Source organism: Mustela erminea, chromosome 5, assembly GCF_009829155.1.
Source record: "Mustela erminea isolate mMusErm1 chromosome 5, mMusErm1.Pri, whole genome shotgun sequence".
NCBI lineage: Eukaryota > Metazoa > Chordata > Mammalia > Carnivora > Mustelidae > Mustela > Mustela erminea.
In genome coordinates this window covers 61,281,012-61,298,819 of record NC_045618.1, presented here as the reverse complement: position 1 = coordinate 61,298,819, position 17,808 = coordinate 61,281,012, and the positions used below count along the sequence as shown (strand labels likewise).

The 17,808-nt window shown below is 54.9% G+C and overlaps 1 protein-coding gene across 1 annotated transcript; it reads right to left on the bottom strand.

Annotated features, from left to right (window-relative positions):
• Positions 1-17,697, bottom strand: DISP2 (dispatched RND transporter family member 2). The gene is made up of 8 exons (XM_032343284.1): positions 17,507-17,697; positions 10,711-11,040; positions 10,406-10,435; positions 10,149-10,272; positions 9,751-9,866; positions 9,454-9,581; positions 8,995-9,092; positions 1-7,247 (listed from the first exon to the last, which is right to left on the bottom strand). Exons 1-8 carry the CDS (start codon positions 17,617-17,619, stop codon positions 3,987-3,989), a joined length of 4,200 nt encoding a protein of 1,399 aa, XP_032199175.1. The 5' UTR covers positions 17,620-17,697; the 3' UTR covers positions 1-3,986.
• Between the last annotated feature and the right edge of the window lie 111 nt (positions 17,698-17,808).

The window sequence follows — 17,808 nt, the reverse complement described above, 5'->3', positions numbered from 1 at the left end:
TAATGATTACAACTTTATCAAGGTCCTTCCAGGGCTTTTCAGCAGAGTGGCTTTGGACAACCAATCATTTACATAGCACAGAGTGGCTTTCCTTTGTTTTTCATCTTCCCATCCAACTGAGTTACACTCTCTTCTCTTACGCAGAAACACCTCCTGACCTTGAGTTATAGTTGTCCCTGGGATCAAGGGTGTGTGTGGAAAGGGTGAGGAATGCCTGTTTTTTCTATCCCCAAGCAAATGGAGTCCTGATAGATGGGATGGGGTGTCAGAGAGCTGTCACTGCCCATATGTATTATCAAAGGCCACCATGGAAGAAAAGATCAGAAACTCTCCAGATAAATGTGTGAAGGTTGTAAACCAATGCATCTTCTTTCCTGATACCTCTCACCTGCTTCTCTATCCTGTCATGCAATGGGAGAAGAATGGAATGAGTTAGATGGGGCTAAGGAAGTTTGGCTTATAAATCTCTTGCAAGATGTCTCTTTTAGAATCGGGCTTAGGTTGGGATATTGCCTTAGTATCATGGTATCACTTATGCCATGTGCCAATCTAAGAGTCTGCTAGTCAAACCAGTCTCCATCATTGTCAACAAAGCACCACAGCCATGGAAGGATGGGTTTTCCCATAGTGACAAAGTAAACCAAGTTACATTTTAAAAACATACAGCACACGTACTCATACTCTGAGTGGAAGTTCAAGGATCTGTGGCACAAATAGGAGAAAAGACCTTAAGTCCCAAATGGGTGTCAACGTAGTTCTATTTTAAAGTGTCTCAGTGTTAAGAAACCATTTCTTGAACTTCACAGAGCAAACATGAATGCTTTAGCTCGTTTTCCCCTGCCTCAGCATGCTTCTGAGCCATATACTCCTTGTAACCACTGATAATGTAATGAAGCAAATAGGTCTGCTGAAACTTACAGGAAATCGACAATACTTTAAATCCTGCTTTTCAGAGCTGGGGCTGGAGAGGCAGGCTAGATTATCCATTAACGTGGGTTGCCTGCTGTTGGTATGGGCCACTCTGGGAGTGAGGTGGTATTTTAGATTACCGCTGGGGTCTTCCAGTCTTTGGGGCCCAGCGGTATAAAGACCAAATCCAGTCTGTATCTCAGCTACTCTGGTTGATCAGCCTTCCTGCTGGGTTTTATGGATGAGGCCTGCAAGAATGGGACCCAGAAATCTCTGCGTAGGATCTTCAGCTGTGCCCACATCCCTGATGCCCACCCTACCCACCCCTCTGTATTCTCTCTGACATTTCAGTGGTTGTGTTCTGGCAAAATTTCAAAGCTCCAGTCCCAGATACCATGTCTCCCTTTGCAAGACAAAAAGGATGTGGAAGAGCAGGTCCATTTGGTCCAGGTCCCTGCTGCCCACCCCCACAATACAAGGCAGAAGAGCCTTGGTGAGGTGCTTGGAAAAAACAATTAAGATGCTGGTCTCTTTTTTGAGTCAAGGCCAGACTTCTGCTCATGCTCAGAAGGAAGGGCTCACCTTGTCCTCCCTCTGGCTGATTGTCCCAGATAAGACCAGGGCTCTCAAGGTGTGGGTGTGTGATACAGAAGGACACGGTCCACGGTGCAGAGAAACCAAGACCCTGATGAGCAGCCCCAGGCCAGAGACAGGGAATTCCACTTGGACATGAGGACAGAGTGGTCCCACAGACCTCCCAGAGAATAGGTGCAAGTTAGGTCCTCATCCTTGCCTCCTCTTCCTGGTGGTCAGGGGTCAAATGAGTTTGATTTTCTCAGCTTGCAGAGGAGCTGACGTAGGAATGACGTAGCCTGTCATTCCCACCCATGGTCTTCTCGTGCTTCCAGAACTCCTATGTGTCATTTGGATTTCTGCTCCACTTCTCATGGGCTCCTTATGGTGGGAGGTAAGTCTCAAGAATATAGGAAAAAAACAAAACATAACATAACAGAAACACCTCTTGAGTTGCCTCTAGCTGGGTCACAAAGTGTCTGGCCCTAGAAGAATCCCTTCCTCTCTGTGTTACTCATCTGTAAAACGACCTGGATTGGTGGTTTTCACACCACATTCTGTTAGAGCTACTGGGAGCTTGTGAGGTTCCCCAGGGCCCCCAAGAAGCCCAGGAGAAAGGGAGGCTGAGCTGACTCTGTACACACCCACCCAGCACCCCCCCACCAGAAGTCCCTGCTTCTTATCTGTTTTGTAACTGTGTTTCCACACAAGGATTCTTTGAAGAAAGGATCCTGAGGCTACAAAGCTTTAAAACTGCTGGAATAAATGATCATTAAGGTCCCTTCCAGTCTGAGACACTTGGACTTCCAAAGCCCAGCTCAAGTTGTCTCCCTTCAGGGAAGCCATCCTGGTTACTGGTCCTGGGTACCTGACCTCCAGCAATATGAATGGTGACAGGCATGGCCCTCAGCCCACACTGCATGGTGCCACCAGTGACCCATCTATGCCTGAGGGAAGAGCTAGCATGTGAGCCCCTCAAGGGTAGGTGTTCAATTTCCCTTCCAGGCCTCAGTCTCCTCGTGGTTCCACATGAGAGTAGGTGTTCGAGTAAATTTGCTTCAAGGGCCAGGAACTCTCACATGGCATAAAACTTTGCAGAGTGACTCTTTGCTTTGGGGAACGGGGAGTCACCTTTTGGTCTCCTGAGTGCCCCCAGACAGACTTGCCTATAGGAAGCTGGGGTTTCCCTGACCTGGGGTAGAGTTTCAGACTCGCACACTCCCCAAAGGGACCGTCCTGATTCCTGCCTTTGCTGAATTCTGTTCAACTTCTACTACCCTCTGCCTCTCCACACACTGCGGCCATGGAAGAAGCATGCCCTGGAACCGGGGAATCAGCTCCGCCAGGATGCCCCAGAGCCTGGAGGTTCTCAGCGGATCTGGAGGGAAGCACGGGGCAGATGTAGAACAAAGCGCGGCTTGCTCAGAGTACAGCGCTGTCTGGAGACAGAGGTCTGAAGAGGGGCGGGATGGGGTATCCTCAGAAACACCTGCAAGGTGAACCATCAAATTAACTACAGGCCAATGCCCTGGGGCAGGTAACCAGGACAGTGGGAATTCTAGCAGTGGATCAAGGCAGGAAGCCTCTCCCCATACTTATGAGCTCTAAGACTGTGAATCAATTACTTAACCTTACTTATTCTCAGTGACTTTACCTATAAACCAGGGGTGTGTGTGTGTGGGGGGGGATCTGGCTAATTGCAGGCTACCCCGTAGTGAAATGGTGAGATTCCAAGGAGACATGGGTATGCAAGTTAAGTATTGTGTAAAGGAAAAGATACAGGATATAAAGGGTTCTTGTTTGTTTCCAGGGGAGCACACGCTTCCTGCTCCCCACAAGGGACTGTTTCTGCAACTGAACGACACTCTGAGGCTGGCTGGCCTTCCTCCCCCTGCTTCGTTGCCAGCAGCCATCTCCACCTGCCCTTGACAAATTCCTGATCAGCATAGGGAGTGTGAGGGGGTAAGGCCATTCAGGAAAGAGGCCTCAGCCTAATTCTGGCCCAGAGAAGCTCCCTGAAGAGAAGGGAGTGTCCTGATAAAGAGCCCCTGAAAGATGTGAGGTCCCGGAGGCTGTTGGGGTTCCCCAGGGCTCTTCTGGTTGGTAAGGTGCCCTGCAGGGTCCCAGGAACTGGGTCCCTCACACCCACTTGGCTTGGGGGCCAGGTCGGCCTCCCCCTGATACCTAGAGCCACGAATCTGGTCTTCCCCCTTCTAGAGGTCCTGGTTGGCATTACGTTGTGGGGGGGGGGGGCAGACGAGAGATCAGCAAGTCACAAGACATGAGCCTGTGACCTTTCTTTCCCAAGATCCACCCCACTGAATCTTCCAGATGTGGGGAGTAAGCAGCAGTCTGGACCGAGGCTGACCCACATGGGGCAGGGTTTAAACTCCACAGCTGGATGGTGAAACCTCTCCGTGCTGAGGTGGGGAGACACCATTGAGCTTCAGTCCGGGGCCACCTCGTAGCCTCCAACAGGCTCTGCACCCTAGTCTGGGCCTCCCTCAGCTACTGTAGCCTGAAGTGTGGGTGCTGGGCCTGCGGAGCCAAACGTCTGGCAGATCTGGCTGGCTGTTGGGCAGCACCACAGGGCTGCCATCCCCCGGGGCCCCACGGCCCTTCCAGGATGAGCTGCTCTGGTGGGAGGCAGGCACCGAAGGATCGTACACGGCCTCCCTCAGCGCCAGCCATAGGGTGTCCCGCTTTTCGTTCAGCTGGCCCCGCTCGGGTACAGTTGGCTCTGTTTCATCCAGGTCGTCTGGGGAGGCACCAACAGAATCTGGAACTCGGGCACTGGGCTCCGAGGTGCTCAGACAGGTCTCATCAGAGACGCTGAGGCCCTCTAGGGTGCTGGCTGAAGAGCAGAGGCAATCAGGAGGCTCCATAGCCTTGGCCTTGGGAGAGTGGGCAGGGACTTTTGGTGAGGCCCTAGCAGGCTCAGCCTTCTGGCCTGGGGAGTCCCGCCTGCCTTGGGTCTTAGGACTGGGGCCTGCCTGCTTATAGGGGGAGGATGTCTGCAGGGCTGGGCACTGGCTGAAGACGGACTGGTGGTCCAGGAACAGCTCCCTCGGGGATGCAGGGGCCGGTGGGGGGCGGGAGCAGCAGGGGCCATCATGCAGCTGGAGATCCTCAGAGAGCACAGAGGGCCGGTGGGACAGTTTGCTGGTGGCTGTGCTCGTGTCAAAGCTGGGGCTCCGGCGCCGTGCCAGGGGCTGGAGCTCGTACTGTTCCGAGCATGATCCGGGCGCCCCTCCCGTTGGCCCTGCCCGTGGGCGGCCTGCCTTATCACCACTCGACTCTCCGGTTCCAGTGTCCCAAGGCAGGTGGGCACAAGGCCAGAGGATCTGCCCACAGTTCTTCTCTGGCCCAAAGAAGCAGCACAGAGATTGGAAGAAGAAGCTGGCAAAGCCACAGCTGACGCACTTGACCATCATCAGGACAATGCCCAGCTTGCGATAGAGCAGCACGGTTGCAGGTAGCATGAGCACCCCGGCCGCAAACAGGGCCGCGGCCCCCACTGCCGTGGCACAGCTGGTCTGACGCAGGGAGAAGGCCACGCGGCTCAGGCGGTCAGGGTGCGGGCACAGGTGATAGGAGATGCAGTAGTTGACTGTGAAGTCCACCGAGAGGCCCACAGAGGCGGAGAGAAAGAGGGCTTCGGCAGTGTTGAGCTGCCATTCGAGAAGAACCAGTAGCCCCACAGTGAGCAGCACGGTGCCCGCCACAGCTGCCACGGAGAACAGGCTCAGTGGAACGTTCCAGGTGCCCAGCAGCAGTGTGGCAAAGGCCAGTGCGAGCGCGAGGCCCAGCACCACAGCTGGTTCAGTGTTCAGGCTGTGCTGCAGGCTGTAGAGCTCCAGATGGCTGGTAAACCAGCCCCGGTGGAGGCCGGGGGGTGCGCGGCCCAGCTCAGCCGCCAGCCAGTGGCTAACCTCAGTGTAGAAGCGATGGGCCTGGCCGTAGTCTGGACTATACTGGACGTTAGTCTGGAACTGCAGGACCAGGGCAGCCAGGCTGCCATGGGCATTGAAGCGGGGCCCCAGGTCCCGGGTGCCGTTGGGGCCTTGCTCCAGAGCCATCATCTTGAGGCAGTGAAGGAAAAGCTGGGGTGCCCAAGGGAAGGCAGAGTGGCCACAGCAGAGGCCTGGCCCCAGGCGAGCACAAGCGGGGCTCTCCACCCAGCGCTGGAGGGCCTCCATGAAGCAGAGCGTGGGCCAGCCCTCGGGCTGGGCGCCAAAGAAGCTCTGATTCTGAGCTCCGTGGCAGAGGTCCAGCAGCCAGCGCTGGGCTTCGGGGCCGCTGGCCGAGAAGGTGGGGTCACTCACCAGTGAGCTGTTGCTGCGAGGGTCCAGAGGGTCGCCGGTGTCCACGGGCAGGACGCCCCACACCAGCACCACGGGCAAATGGCCGCCCTCGCCCTGAGGAAGCCGCTCGAACAGGAACTGCTGGCGGTACTCGGCGTCGAAGCGCTCGAAGGGGTGGCTGGGCCGGAAGACCTGGCCGCGGGGCGGCGGCAGCGTGGGCAGCCGCAGGCGGGGACTGACGCCGGCGATGTAGGCGCCCCCTGCCGCCAGCGCGGCGAACCAGCAGATCCAGATGTAGCGGAACTTGATGACCCCACAGGGCAGGAGGCGCTGGAAGAGCAGGCGCGAGGTGCCGGCCGCCGCCCTCCGGAGACCGCGGAGCCTTCTGTGCAGCGCCAGCGCCAGTCGCCGGGGCGCGCTGCCGGCCCTCGGGCCCTGCACCCGGGACGCACAGGCGCGCGCCAGGTAGCGCTCGTGGAGCACGGCGGAGGCGGGCAGCCAGGCCAGCGTGAGCGCCAGGTGCGCCAGCACGGCCGTGCCCAGGTAGAGGGCGAAGCAGCGCACGGCCGGCAGGCGGCTCAGGTAGCTGGCGTAGAAGGCCGCGGCTGTGGTCAGGCCCGAGACCAGCAGCAGGTAGCCGAAGTGGTGCATTGTGCGGCCCACGCGCTGCGCCAGCCCACCCGAGGGCAGCTGGCTCTTGCTGAGGCGCCACAGGTCGAAGAAGATGAGTGTGTGGTTGGCGCAGACGCTGCTGAGAAGAACGAAGGCTGCCAGATTGACGAAGGGGAAGTAGGCCATGCGGAAGGCCACCCGGTAGAGAAAGAAGGCGACCAGCAGGGAGCCCAGCACCCCCAGCAGTACCAGGAGCGTGAGGAAGAGGGAACGCAGGTAGAGGGCGATGCTGAGGAAGATGGCAACCAGGGCCAGCAAGGGGTACACCGTGTCCTGGGCCAGGTAGTGTCTCAACAGCTCCTGCTTGAGGCCCAGGTCCATGCCAGTGATGGATGTGTAGTTGTCAGAGAGCCCCCAGGGCACTGCGAGGCGGTCCAGGTAGATTCCCATCATGGAGGCCCCCTTGGGAGTGGGCAGGAAGAGCAGGCTGTACTTAAGGGAGGGCACCTGGTAGTCGGCAGTCTGGGGACTCAGAAAGTCTCTGTCCAGCAGGAAATGGAGGAGTTGGTAGACAGCACTGCTCCGGGAGCACTTGGTGGGCACCTGGGTGCAGTGTGCTGGCTTGTCCTGTCCAGGGCCCAAACAAGAGGGCACCAGGGCGCCACGGTGGTAGTAGATGGCACAGGCCCGCAGAAGGGCCAGTGTTCGGGCTGCATCGGCTTGAGTAGTGTCCAGGCAGGAGGAGCGGTTGGAGAGCACAGCCACATAGTTGCCCAGGGACCAGCTGGGGCAGCACTTGTTGGCTTCCGTACGCTGGCACAGAGCCCCAAAGTGGCTATGGGAGCGGATCTGTACAGCACACAGGGCAGGAGAGAGCTCAGGGTCAAGGCAGGGGCCCAGGTTACCCCGCCCCTCACCTAGAGGGCCGAGGGACACTCACCTAGAGGGCCGAGGCAGAGAGGTATCCTGACAGCCCAGCACACAAGGCTCATCTTAGAGCTGTGTTCAGTTCCTGGCTACATCTTGACTACCAAAGGGGAGCCTCAGGAATGCTGTCCGAGGCCTCCTTCTGAGAGGTCCTGCCCTAAGGGCCTCTGCAAGTTGCACACCCCAATTCTGCCCTGCTTAAACCAGGAGGGGAAGTGACAGTGTCAGCCACAGATGGGTCAAGGGTCCAGGGAATTGGAAGCAAACAGGGGGAAAAGTAGGGACCAGAACATTCCAGGCTCAGGGTCAGTGCCAAACGTAGCCTCCTACCTCTGTCCACGGGGCTCTTAACCCATCTTAGTGACAGAGCTATTTCTTTTTCAGACCTCATGCCTCCTTTTCTCTCCCACCTGGTATTAACACATCATGACAGCTGGTGTAGCCTGGAAGGCACTGGCCTGGGGATCCGAGGCCCTGTTTTGCTACCAGCTGGCTATATGGCCTTGGGCCTGAGATCATGGTGACAATAGCAACATTTACTGAGAGATTTCTATTGCCAGTCATTATTCTACAATTTGCCAGGCAAATCTGTCTTGTTCAGTTGTCACAACATCCTTATGAGAAAAGTACTATTATTTGTCCCATTTTCTACATCCAAAGCCGGAGGCACTGAGAGGTTTAGAAATGTGCCTGCAATCACACAGCTAGGGGGGTATTAGAATTGGCCTTGGGGCACCTGGGCGGCTCATTTGGCTGAGTGTTCAACTCTTGATTTCACCTCAGGTTGTGATCTTGGGGTCCTGGGATGCAGTTCTATGTGGGATTTTACGCTCAGGGTGGAGCCTGCTTGTCCCTCTCCATCTGCTCCTCCCCCAGCTCTCTCTCTCTCTCTCAGATAAAAAATAAATAAATTCTTATTTAAAAAAAAAAAGAGAGAGAGAGAGAGAACTGGCGTTGAATTCAGGAATCTAGTTCCAGGGCACGTGTTCCCAACCAGTGTCTTTTGGTATGTCAGATACACTTGTGTGGATGCCTTGGGCTATTCAATGGTGTTTACACTGTTTGGCACAAACCTTTCTTCAGAAGTTATGGTGGTATCTGGCCCTGGATTAGAGGAACTGGATTGGCACTGCTTGGATTGATCAGGAGGAGGCCTTGGGCTGGAGCCTCCACAACAGCCCCTGAGGCTCCTTTTCAGGACCTTTTTTTTTTTTTTTTTTTTTTTTAAGATTTTACTTATTTATTGGACAGAGAGAGATCACAAGTAGGCAGAGAGGCAGTCACAGAAAGAGGAGGAAGCAGGCTCCCTGCTGAGCAGAGAGCCCCATGTGGGGCTCAATCCCAGGATCCTGGGATCATGACCTGAGCTGAAGGCAGAGTCTTTAACCCACTAAGCCACCCAGGGGCCCCTTTTCAGGACCTTTTGAAAATCCCCAGGCTCTGCTAGTCTCTGTGTCTTGGCTTCTCTAAGAACAGCTGACTCTTCTTTCCCCACATGAACCTGGAGCCTTTCAACAGGGACAGGAAGACTTTTCTGAGCAGGGAATACTCTTCCCAGTCCACCCTAGCAGTCCTGGCTCAACTGTATTTCCTTGGGATTAGGCCAAGAAGAGTCCCTTCTCTCCCCCTGCCTCACCTCCCACCTACAGCACCTCCCCAGCGAGCTCACCTGGTCTTGTTCCATGCGGCACATGGAATGGATGGCATGCAGGTTCCATAGGCTGCCTGCCGAGGTGGACATGAACACCAGCTGTGCATAGCTCTTCTCTGCAACACACCCCCCCCAACACACCCCAGAGTTCAGCTCTTCGGCATCAGGTCCTGGGCCCACTGGAGGGAAGACACTTACCCAGGGCCATATGAGGCTCAGATTCTCAGGAGTCTGAAACCTGTGCCTGGCTGCCCAATTCTGTGCCCCGCCACCCCCACCCAGCCTGATTTCATGTGGCTGGAGCAGCTGAGGCCTAGCTCAGCCTCCCGACTGTAAACCAACTTCTATGACTTGAACATGGCCAGCTGGCCTCCTTTCTTTTCTGACTGCCCAGATTTGTTCTCCTGGGCCCTCCGGTTCTAGTTGGTACAATGGGGGCCAACCTTAAAGACAGGAACTGGCCAGGTTGCGGCTTACCAGGTGGGCCACAGAAGAAGTTCTCCTGCCCTCTGTCCTCTAGGGGCTCCACCATCCTTCGAGGCCGGACTAAGCCCTCCTGGGTACTGCTCCAGGTTGTGGGGCTCAGAGTGGTGTGGGCGTTGGAACTAAGGTAGAGAGAAAAACCTATGCCAGGCACCATCAAGGGGTAGGGACTCAGAGGAGGCCAGACACCCCTTCCCAGTGAACCCCAGCAAGTCCCTCTGACCTGGATTTTGGGAAGTCCTCTCTCATTCCCCCTTTCCCTTTAACAGTGGAAAGATGGAAACCCAGTACCTGTTCTGCTCAAGGTCTGGGGAAAGAGAAAGCAGCTTCCTGGGGCCCGTGAGGGTTTGCAGTGCTCGCCACACTACCAGCTTGCGGCCAATGTCTGTGTCTCGAGGCTCAAAGCCCTGCAGGGAGAGGGACAGAGAAGATCAGGCGGGCAAAAGGAGCAATGCCCCATCTGGCCCTTCTTGGCTCTGCCCCTTTGGGTCCCTGGAGCAGGGAAGGCCAGCCTGCCTTTCTGGATTATTGGATGAGAGTATCCCCTCTTTACCATCTCCCCCAACTCACTCTGGGGGTCAAGAGTCCAGTGCCATCCCACCCCCAGCTGGGTCGCTCCAACTTTCTGCCCCAGACTGAGCTGAGGTGGCTAGGCCTGGGAGTCCCTGTCCCTCCCTTTAGCCTCTTACCAGCAAGGGCTTGGAGAAGTCGGGCAGCTGGTCCCCCAGCAGTCCAGCCAGGGTGCAGACGAGGATGACAGCCAGACACAGCAGCAGCACAGCCACTGGCCACTCAGCAATCAGCTGGGAATAGCTGGGAAAGAGGAAGAGAAGCCACTGGAACTGGTGTTGGGTGTGTGAGCTTAGGTGTCACCAGGAAGGGGTGGCAGGGCCAGACTTGGTGTCCACCTAGTCACCCCTAGGGGGCCAGAGGCCCAGAGGCCTACCTCTTTGGCATCCGGAAGGTCCGTTCCTGCCTGTGGAAGAGAAGAAAAGACACTTGCTTGTCAGAGCCCCCCTGCAGGGTGGGAGGTATGGTGTGGGGACAGAGCAAGATGGTATTCATCCTTTCAGGCTGTTCTACTCTCAAGCTCCAACCCTTCCTTCCTCCTCCATCCAGGCTGCCTCCTCCCTCAGGGACATCCTGGGCTGCCTCTTAATGAAGGAGTCCAGAGCCCAGGGGGCTCACCCCACTTTTAAGCCCTGCCCCATCTTCCAGTGGAAGCTTGCAGGCTACTGGATCCCTCCTTACCTGACGCTGACCACATGGTGTTGCACAGATGGCGGCTTCCAGGCCCCATCTCGCTGTGAGGGGGCTGGTGAAGGGCTGAGGCTGGAGCCGTGGGAGCATAGAGCTGCTCGGTCCCCAAGCCCTGGCAGGGAATTGTCTCCCCGGTATTCCTGCGGTGCCCGGGGGTAGGTGAAGTGTGCAGGGGCCAAGGGACTGGACGGGCCCACAGGCTGGAGGGTGGAAGTTGTTGGTGGGGGTCCTGAAGAACTGGAAGGATCCTCCGGGGGGCCACTGTGGAGGGAGCAGCTCTTCTCTGGGCTTGCCTCAGGGGCCACAGCCTTGCTCTGGGACCTGGGGGGAGAGGAGACAAGGGTGATGAGGGTGGGGGGTGCTGTTGGGCCACCCCATGCCCTGAGACAAGGAGACAGGGCTTAGGGTTGTTCTTATTAGTCCTAGGGGAGAGGGGAGGGGGGCACAGCCTCCATCCATACACCCCCAACCTATCTCTTGAGTCCATTGTCTCATTCACTTACCTGTCCATGCACTCAAAAAACATTATTGGCAGCCTGCTACATGCCAGACACTGTGTTTTTACATGTATGATCTTGTGTACTCATAAAACCCTACAGGGGAGATACTTTCCTTGTTCTATATTTGAAAATAGGTTCAGTGAGACAAGAACTGGGCCTTAAACCCATTCTGTCTTGCAGTCCTGCTCCAGTCCTTCCTTCCTACCTTCCTTCCTTCCTTTTCTCCCTCTCTTCTTTTTTTCTTTTTTAAGATTTTATTTATTTGACAGATAGATCACAAGCAGGCAGAGAGGCAGGCAGAGAGAGCAGGGGAAGCAGGATCCCTGCTGAGCAGAGAGCCCGATTTGGGGCTTGATCCCAGGACCTCAGGATCATGACCTGAGCCCAAGACAGGTGCTTAACTGACCGAGTCGCCCAGGCACCCCAGTCCTGCACTCTTTCTGCTGCAGCCACCTGTTCATTCTCTTGGCAGGCATTTATTGAGCACCTACTGCAATCTTGTTCTCACCTTAGAGCCTTTGAACTTCCTCGTTCCTCAGCTTGGGGTCTCCTCCACGAGATAACTGGATGGCTCGGAGCCTCCCTTTAGTCTCAGTCCAACCATCACATTCTTAGAGAAGCCTTCCCCAACCAACTAACCACCTGCCAGCTCTCAATTCCCCCACCTGCTTTATATTTCTTCGCAGCATTTGCCACAACCGGACATTATCCAGTGTCCTGTTTCGAGCCTGCCTCTCCGATGGAATGTGAGCTCTGGGAGAGCAGGGTCTCACGCCTTTGTTCATCTCTTACACTCGGAAGGGGCTCGGGGAATGTTTGTTGAGTGAATACTGAGCCCTAGACGGGCTGCTAATGGTGATGCTGGGATGAATAAAGTCCATTCTTGTCTACCAGGCACTCATAGTGGGTGGGAGATGTTGACCAGAGTCCAAGTCACAGAGCACTGAAAAGGAAGGCCCAATTTAGATGGGGGAGGGGGGTGGGGGTAGTCACAGAAGGTATGGCAGCTGTGAGTGCTGCCCTTCCTCCACCCTTGGGCCACAGGACAGAAGGTTTGCTTTGCAAGAGTGTATATGGCTGGGAGAGGGAGTTGGGACCCCCAAAGAACGTGCCAAGGAGGAGTCAGCAATAGATTCTTCTTTCAGAATTACTCACAAGGACAGTATTCAGGGCATGGACGCAGCCCCACTCCCTGGGTGCATGGGGAGGCAAAGTCCCCCCCAGTGGCAGGACTGCCAGACCTGGGACAGGAGTAGATGGCTGCAGAACAGAGTCCCTGAGGGCTATGGGGTGCTCCCAGAGAGGTTCTGGACTAGGAAGCCCTGGCAGAGCCCTGTCTCCTCCCCACATTCACTGGACTCACCTGGTCTGCCAGAAATTGTGTAGCTGTGTGGTTTACGCTGACCCACCTGTGGCTTTCAGACCTGCCTGCTGCACTCCCAAAGGGGCTGGAGGCCAGAGTCCCTGTCCTGGCGGCAAGCAGATATTGCCCAGGGAGGCTGGGTTCTGCCTGGAAACTAAGTAGAGGAACTGGGAAGAAGAGGCAAGCTCTTCCTGCTCCTCCTGGAAGCATGGCTGGCTGGTATAGCAGTCTGGGAAAGAACAACCTTCATGCCAAGGGAAAATGCAGGAGCACTGGAGGTGGGCTGCTGACTCTACCATCCTTTAGCTCTGAGGCCTTGGGAAAGACACACAATTCTTGGGGTGCTGGCATCCTTGTCTTGAGCGAGAGTATGATGGTAACACCCCCTCTTGGGGTTGGTACAGGAATTAAGGTATAACATACATGAGCTCCCTGTCAGAGCCTGGCATAGGGAAGACACATTTGTCCCCCCGCCCTCATTTGCACTCAGGGCTGTGGGGAGCATGCAGCTTAAGAAGTATATTTATATTTACAATTTGACCTCTTTAGGCACCTCAGGTAATATAGCTCCGTTTTAGAACTTCTTACACCTTGAGACACTCACTACATATATAATTACATATACTTGCCTTTTTGTTACTCGAAAGCTGCACCAGCATTTGATCTCATGGTTTAAATCACTGATACCTTTTTTTTTTTTTTAACTAACTCATTGTTTAGAAAAAGAGGAGTTTGACAAAGTTGTTCTAAAGCAAGCCCTCAGATGACCCATAAAGTAGATATAGCAACCAAGGTCCTGGCAGATAAAAGACCTTATTGGCCCATCTCTGTGGGCCAAAGGGAAGGTACATAAGTGTGGACATTTTCTTCTTTAAGGTTTTTATTCTGCAGGCCTTTTTTTTTTTTAAAGATTTTTTTTTTTTAATTTGACAGACAGAGATCACAAGTGGGCAGAGAGGCAGGCAGAGAGAGAGGAGGAAGCAGGCTCCCTGCTGAGCAAAGAGCCCAATGTGGGGCTCGATCTCAGGACCCTGGGATCATGACCTGAGCGAAGGCAGAGGCTTAACCCACTGAGCCACCCAGGCGCCCCTGCAGGTCTTTAAAAAAAAAAAAAATTATTTATTTGACAGAGAGAGAGAGAGAGGCAGGCAGGGGGAGAAGCAGACTCCCCTCGAGCAGGGAGCCTGATGCAGGACTCAATCCCAGGTCGCTGGGATCATGACCTGAGCCAAAGGTAGATGCCTAACCAACTGAGCCACCTAGATGCCCCTTGCAGGTTTCTTTTGAGCACCTATCACATGCTGGACACCGCTTTTGGTCTGGGTTATCCCGAAGGAATGAAAATGACCCATTAGTCATGGTCTCCCCTTTATTTATTATTTTTTTGAGAGAGAGAAAGAGCACATGGTGGGGAGAGAAGGGCAGAGAAAGAGGGAGAGAGGGAATCTTAAGCAGGCTCCATACCCAGGGCTGAGTCCCATGCAGGGCTTGATCTCATAACCCTGAGATCATGATCTGATCCAAAATCAAGAGTTGGATGCTTAACCAACTGAGTCACACAGGTGCTCCAAGATTTAATTTTTTATCTTTTCTTTTTCTTCTTCTTCTTCTTCTTTTTTTTTTTTTAAGTAGGCTCCATGCCCACTGTGGAGTCGAACATGGGCCTTGAACTCAACCCTGAGATCAAGATCTGAGCTGAGGGGCACCTGGGTGGCTCAGTTGTTAAGTATCTGCCTTCTGCTCAGGTCATGATCCCAGGGTCCTGGGATCGAGCCCCACATGGGCTCCCTGCTTGGCTGGAAGCCTGCTTCTCCCTCTCCTGCTTGTGTTCCCTCTCTCACTGGGTGTCTCTCTGTGAAATAAATAAAATATTTTTTTTAAAGATTTTATTTTTTTAAATTTATTTGACAGACAGAGATTACAAGTAGGCTGAGAGGCAGGCAGAGAGAGAGGAGGAAGCAGGCTCCCTGCTGAGCAGAGAGCCCAATGTGGGGCTCGATCCCAGGACTCCAAGATCATGACCTGAGCCGAAGGCAGAGGCTTTAACCCACTAAGCCACCCAGGTGCCCTGAAATAAATAAAATCTTAAAAAAAAAAAAAGACTTGGGCTGAGATCAAGAGTCACACCCTTAACCAACTGAGGCACCCAGGCACCCCAAGGTTTTATTTTTTTAAAGTAAACTTTACTGGGGCACCTGGGTGGCTCAGTTGGTTAAGTGACTGCCTTCAGCTCGGGTTATGATCCCAGGGTCCTGGGATCGAGCCCCACATCAGGCTCCCTGCTCAATGGAGAGCCTGCTTCTCCCTCTCCCTCTGCCTGCCCTTCTGCCTACTGGTGCTCTCTTTCTATCTCTCTGTCAAACAAATAAAATCTTAAAAAAAAAAAAAAGTAATCTTTACACCCAATGTGGGGCTCAAACTCAAAACCCTGAGATCAAGAGTCACATGCTCCACTGACTGAGCCATCCAGGCCCCCCTTGGTCTCCCTCCTTAGAGCAAACCTGCATTCCAAGGGTCAGGAGGGTGGGGCAGCCAGGGTGTCTATTTGAGCTGCCCATGGTCTTAGAGCACTCACTGAGTACATAGAGCCAGGCTTCCCCTGCCCCAGCTGGAGTGTGGGGATTTTTTTTTTTATTAAGGTTAGCTAGCACTATGGGGGTGCTGGAGGAGAGAGGGAGCACTCCCTCCTAGCCAGTCTACCAAAGTTCATAAGCCTGCACCCTTCTTTAGCTGCCTTCTGCTCAAGGGGGATTCCAGCCTCTACCATTGGTTTGCTTCTACTGGGGTCTCCCTGACCCCAGCCCCTTCTTCTCAACCCCTCACCCCTCTCCAGGGACCTAAGGTCAGCTTCTCCCAAATCCCATCCTCTTGACAGTGCTCATCATTGTCAATGTGGCAGAATTTAAAACCCTTCCCCCTAGAAACTGTGCCTTTGTCTCAACCCTCCCAAGGAGAAGAGCCAAACTCTTCTGAGAATAAAAGCTTTCTTCTGCCAGCTTCTGCTGCCCTCAGTTTTCAGGAGATCTAGTAATAACACAAGTTAAACACCCCAGACCTTGCCTCCCCAGGCGGCTTTCATTATTACCCCCTCAGTTCCACGGCTCTGACAAGAGTGAGCCACCTCTTAGGCAGGTCTGTATCCCAAGTGACTGGGGCAGGCAGGCAGGGGGATGGAAAGTGTTGATGCAGGCTTCCTCAAGGCCAAAGTGAAAGCAGGCAGTGCCTGGCTGATAGGGCTGCCCCCCACCCAGAGCCACCCACTTGGAAGACTCATAAGAGGTAAATACATGCACATTAAGGACACCCCCAGGCCCACAGACACAGAGCCATATGGACTTCCATGTGATCCCGCAGAGTGGCCAAGATGGATAATGGAGCAGTCATGCCACTGGGAAAATAAAAAGGTAATTTCAAAAACACAGAGAATGAACTATTTAAAATTGCTCTGTAGTCAATGAATTAGTAAAGAACCATGGGTGTGCTTAAACACACATGCTGTTTTATTCACTCTGTATCTAACTCCAGAGCACTTCTTAGCTCGCAATGAACATATTTTTGTTTCTGGAATTGAACTATGTCCCTCTGCCTGATTAGTGACCAGGGTCTCTGGGGAAATTCAGAGAGAGGCCAGAGGTCCCAAGGAGTTGCTGAAGAAGATCCAGTGGTTCTTGTGCCCAGGAATGACCCCACATGCAAAGGAAGTGATCAGACCAGACAAGGCTTATCCTTAATGAAATATCCAAGGCAGCAAATGACTCTCTGGCCCCTTCTAGGGAGACTTCTGGCCCCAGGCCCCCATCTTGCCCTGTCCATCCTTGGCTTTTTGGTTAGGCAATAGTCCCAGGCAGCCCCCTGGTCCAGGGAACACATCCATCCTGTGTCTCACTCCCTTGAAGAAAGCTCTGTGCCTTTCAGAGGGACAGGTGGTTAAATCTATCCAGGCTGAGTGTTGACAATAAAGGGAAGAAAACATTTTTTTCTACTTGTGGGGCCTCCTCTTTGCTCTGAGGTCCAGAACATACATTTTAACTAAGGCAGTATATGTCCATCTCTGCTTTTTGGCCCCAAAGAATGCCTCTTATTTCAGTCCAGGCAGGAGAGAGAGAGAGACAGTGTCATATCAGGGGAGGGATTCTGAGGGTGGCAGACCGGGCAGGGCACAGAAATTGCGCCATATTGTTACCTGGCTGGGCTGTTCCCTCACATATACGGTGGGGGAAGGTGGAGGAGAGGCACTGATATCTGGGCCCTCAGTGAGAAGATGCTCCTCCTGTCCTGCCAGCCTGGGACTCCCTCAGGGATGGTACTAACCGCAGCCTGAGCCTGAGCTTGCCCACCCTTGCGCCTCCAGCGAGTGAGTGCTGGTAGCCGCCACACGCGGGGACTCAAGCCGACACGTGTGCAGCCGGCCATGGAGGCAGACTGGGGACTGACGGTGATGGACAAAGACAGTTCCTGGCGTGGCGGCGAGGGTCTGTTCTCCCCAGGACACACACCTGGGGGATCCTCCCGTCTATGTCACACACGCACCTTCGAGCACACTGCCATGCTGGAACCCAGACTAAGGTTTCCCCGGGCTTGGGGCTTACTGAGAAGATGAGGGGGTAGGGCCTGGAGGGAGGGGTTCTTGAGGCTGGAGGGTCGGAGGAGACCCCGGCACTAGAGGTAAGGTAGGAACAGTGGGTGGGGCAGGTATTGGGACTGTGAGAGCGTTGGGGACTCGCAGTAGGTGGTATCAGGGAGAGAGAAAATTGACCCGGCTGAATGAGGGCGTGGCCAGGGGGCCGGCTGCTCTGAGGCGCTGGAAGGGGCTCTGGGAGGGGCTGGGGAATGAATGAGGGAGACATATGGCGGCTACGGGGATACCTGGGGCGGGGGTGTTGGGAAGGTCTGCGAGCTGGGTTTGCGGAGCGGTCCGCCCTACCTGTCCGGGGAGCTGCCGTCTGGGGCCAAGGGCTCCCCCTTGGGCCGCTGTTCCCCTTCGGGACCTGGGCCGGGAGCCGGACCGCGGCTGCTGCCGCCGCTACCAGCGTCCATGCCCGTGGGCGGCACCGCTGTCCGGGCGCTGGTGCTGAAGTGGTGGCGGCGGCGGCGGCGGCTGGCTCCCGCGCATGCGTCTGCGCCAGTCGGGCAGATCGCTGGGCGGGGCCGACAAGGAGCCCAGCCAATGGGCGCGGCAACGGAGGGGCGGGGACAGAGGCTTGTGGCGGCCCTGCAGCCCAGCGC

Bases quoted from the DNA above. Each gene is read 5' to 3' on its own strand.
- DISP2 (XM_032343284.1), bottom strand. From the start codon at position 17,619: ATGGACGCTGGTAGCGGCGGCAGCAGCCGCGGTCCGGCTCCCGGCCCA. The intron at 10,436-10,710 runs GTAAGGAGGGAT...TCTCTTCCACAG, and splicing joins CACCATGTGGTCAGCGTCAG to GCAGGAACGGACCTTCCGGA. The intron at 9,093-9,453 runs GTAAGCCGCAAC...GGTGTGTTGCAG, and splicing joins CTTCTTCTGTGGCCCACCTG to AGAAGAGCTATGCACAGCTG.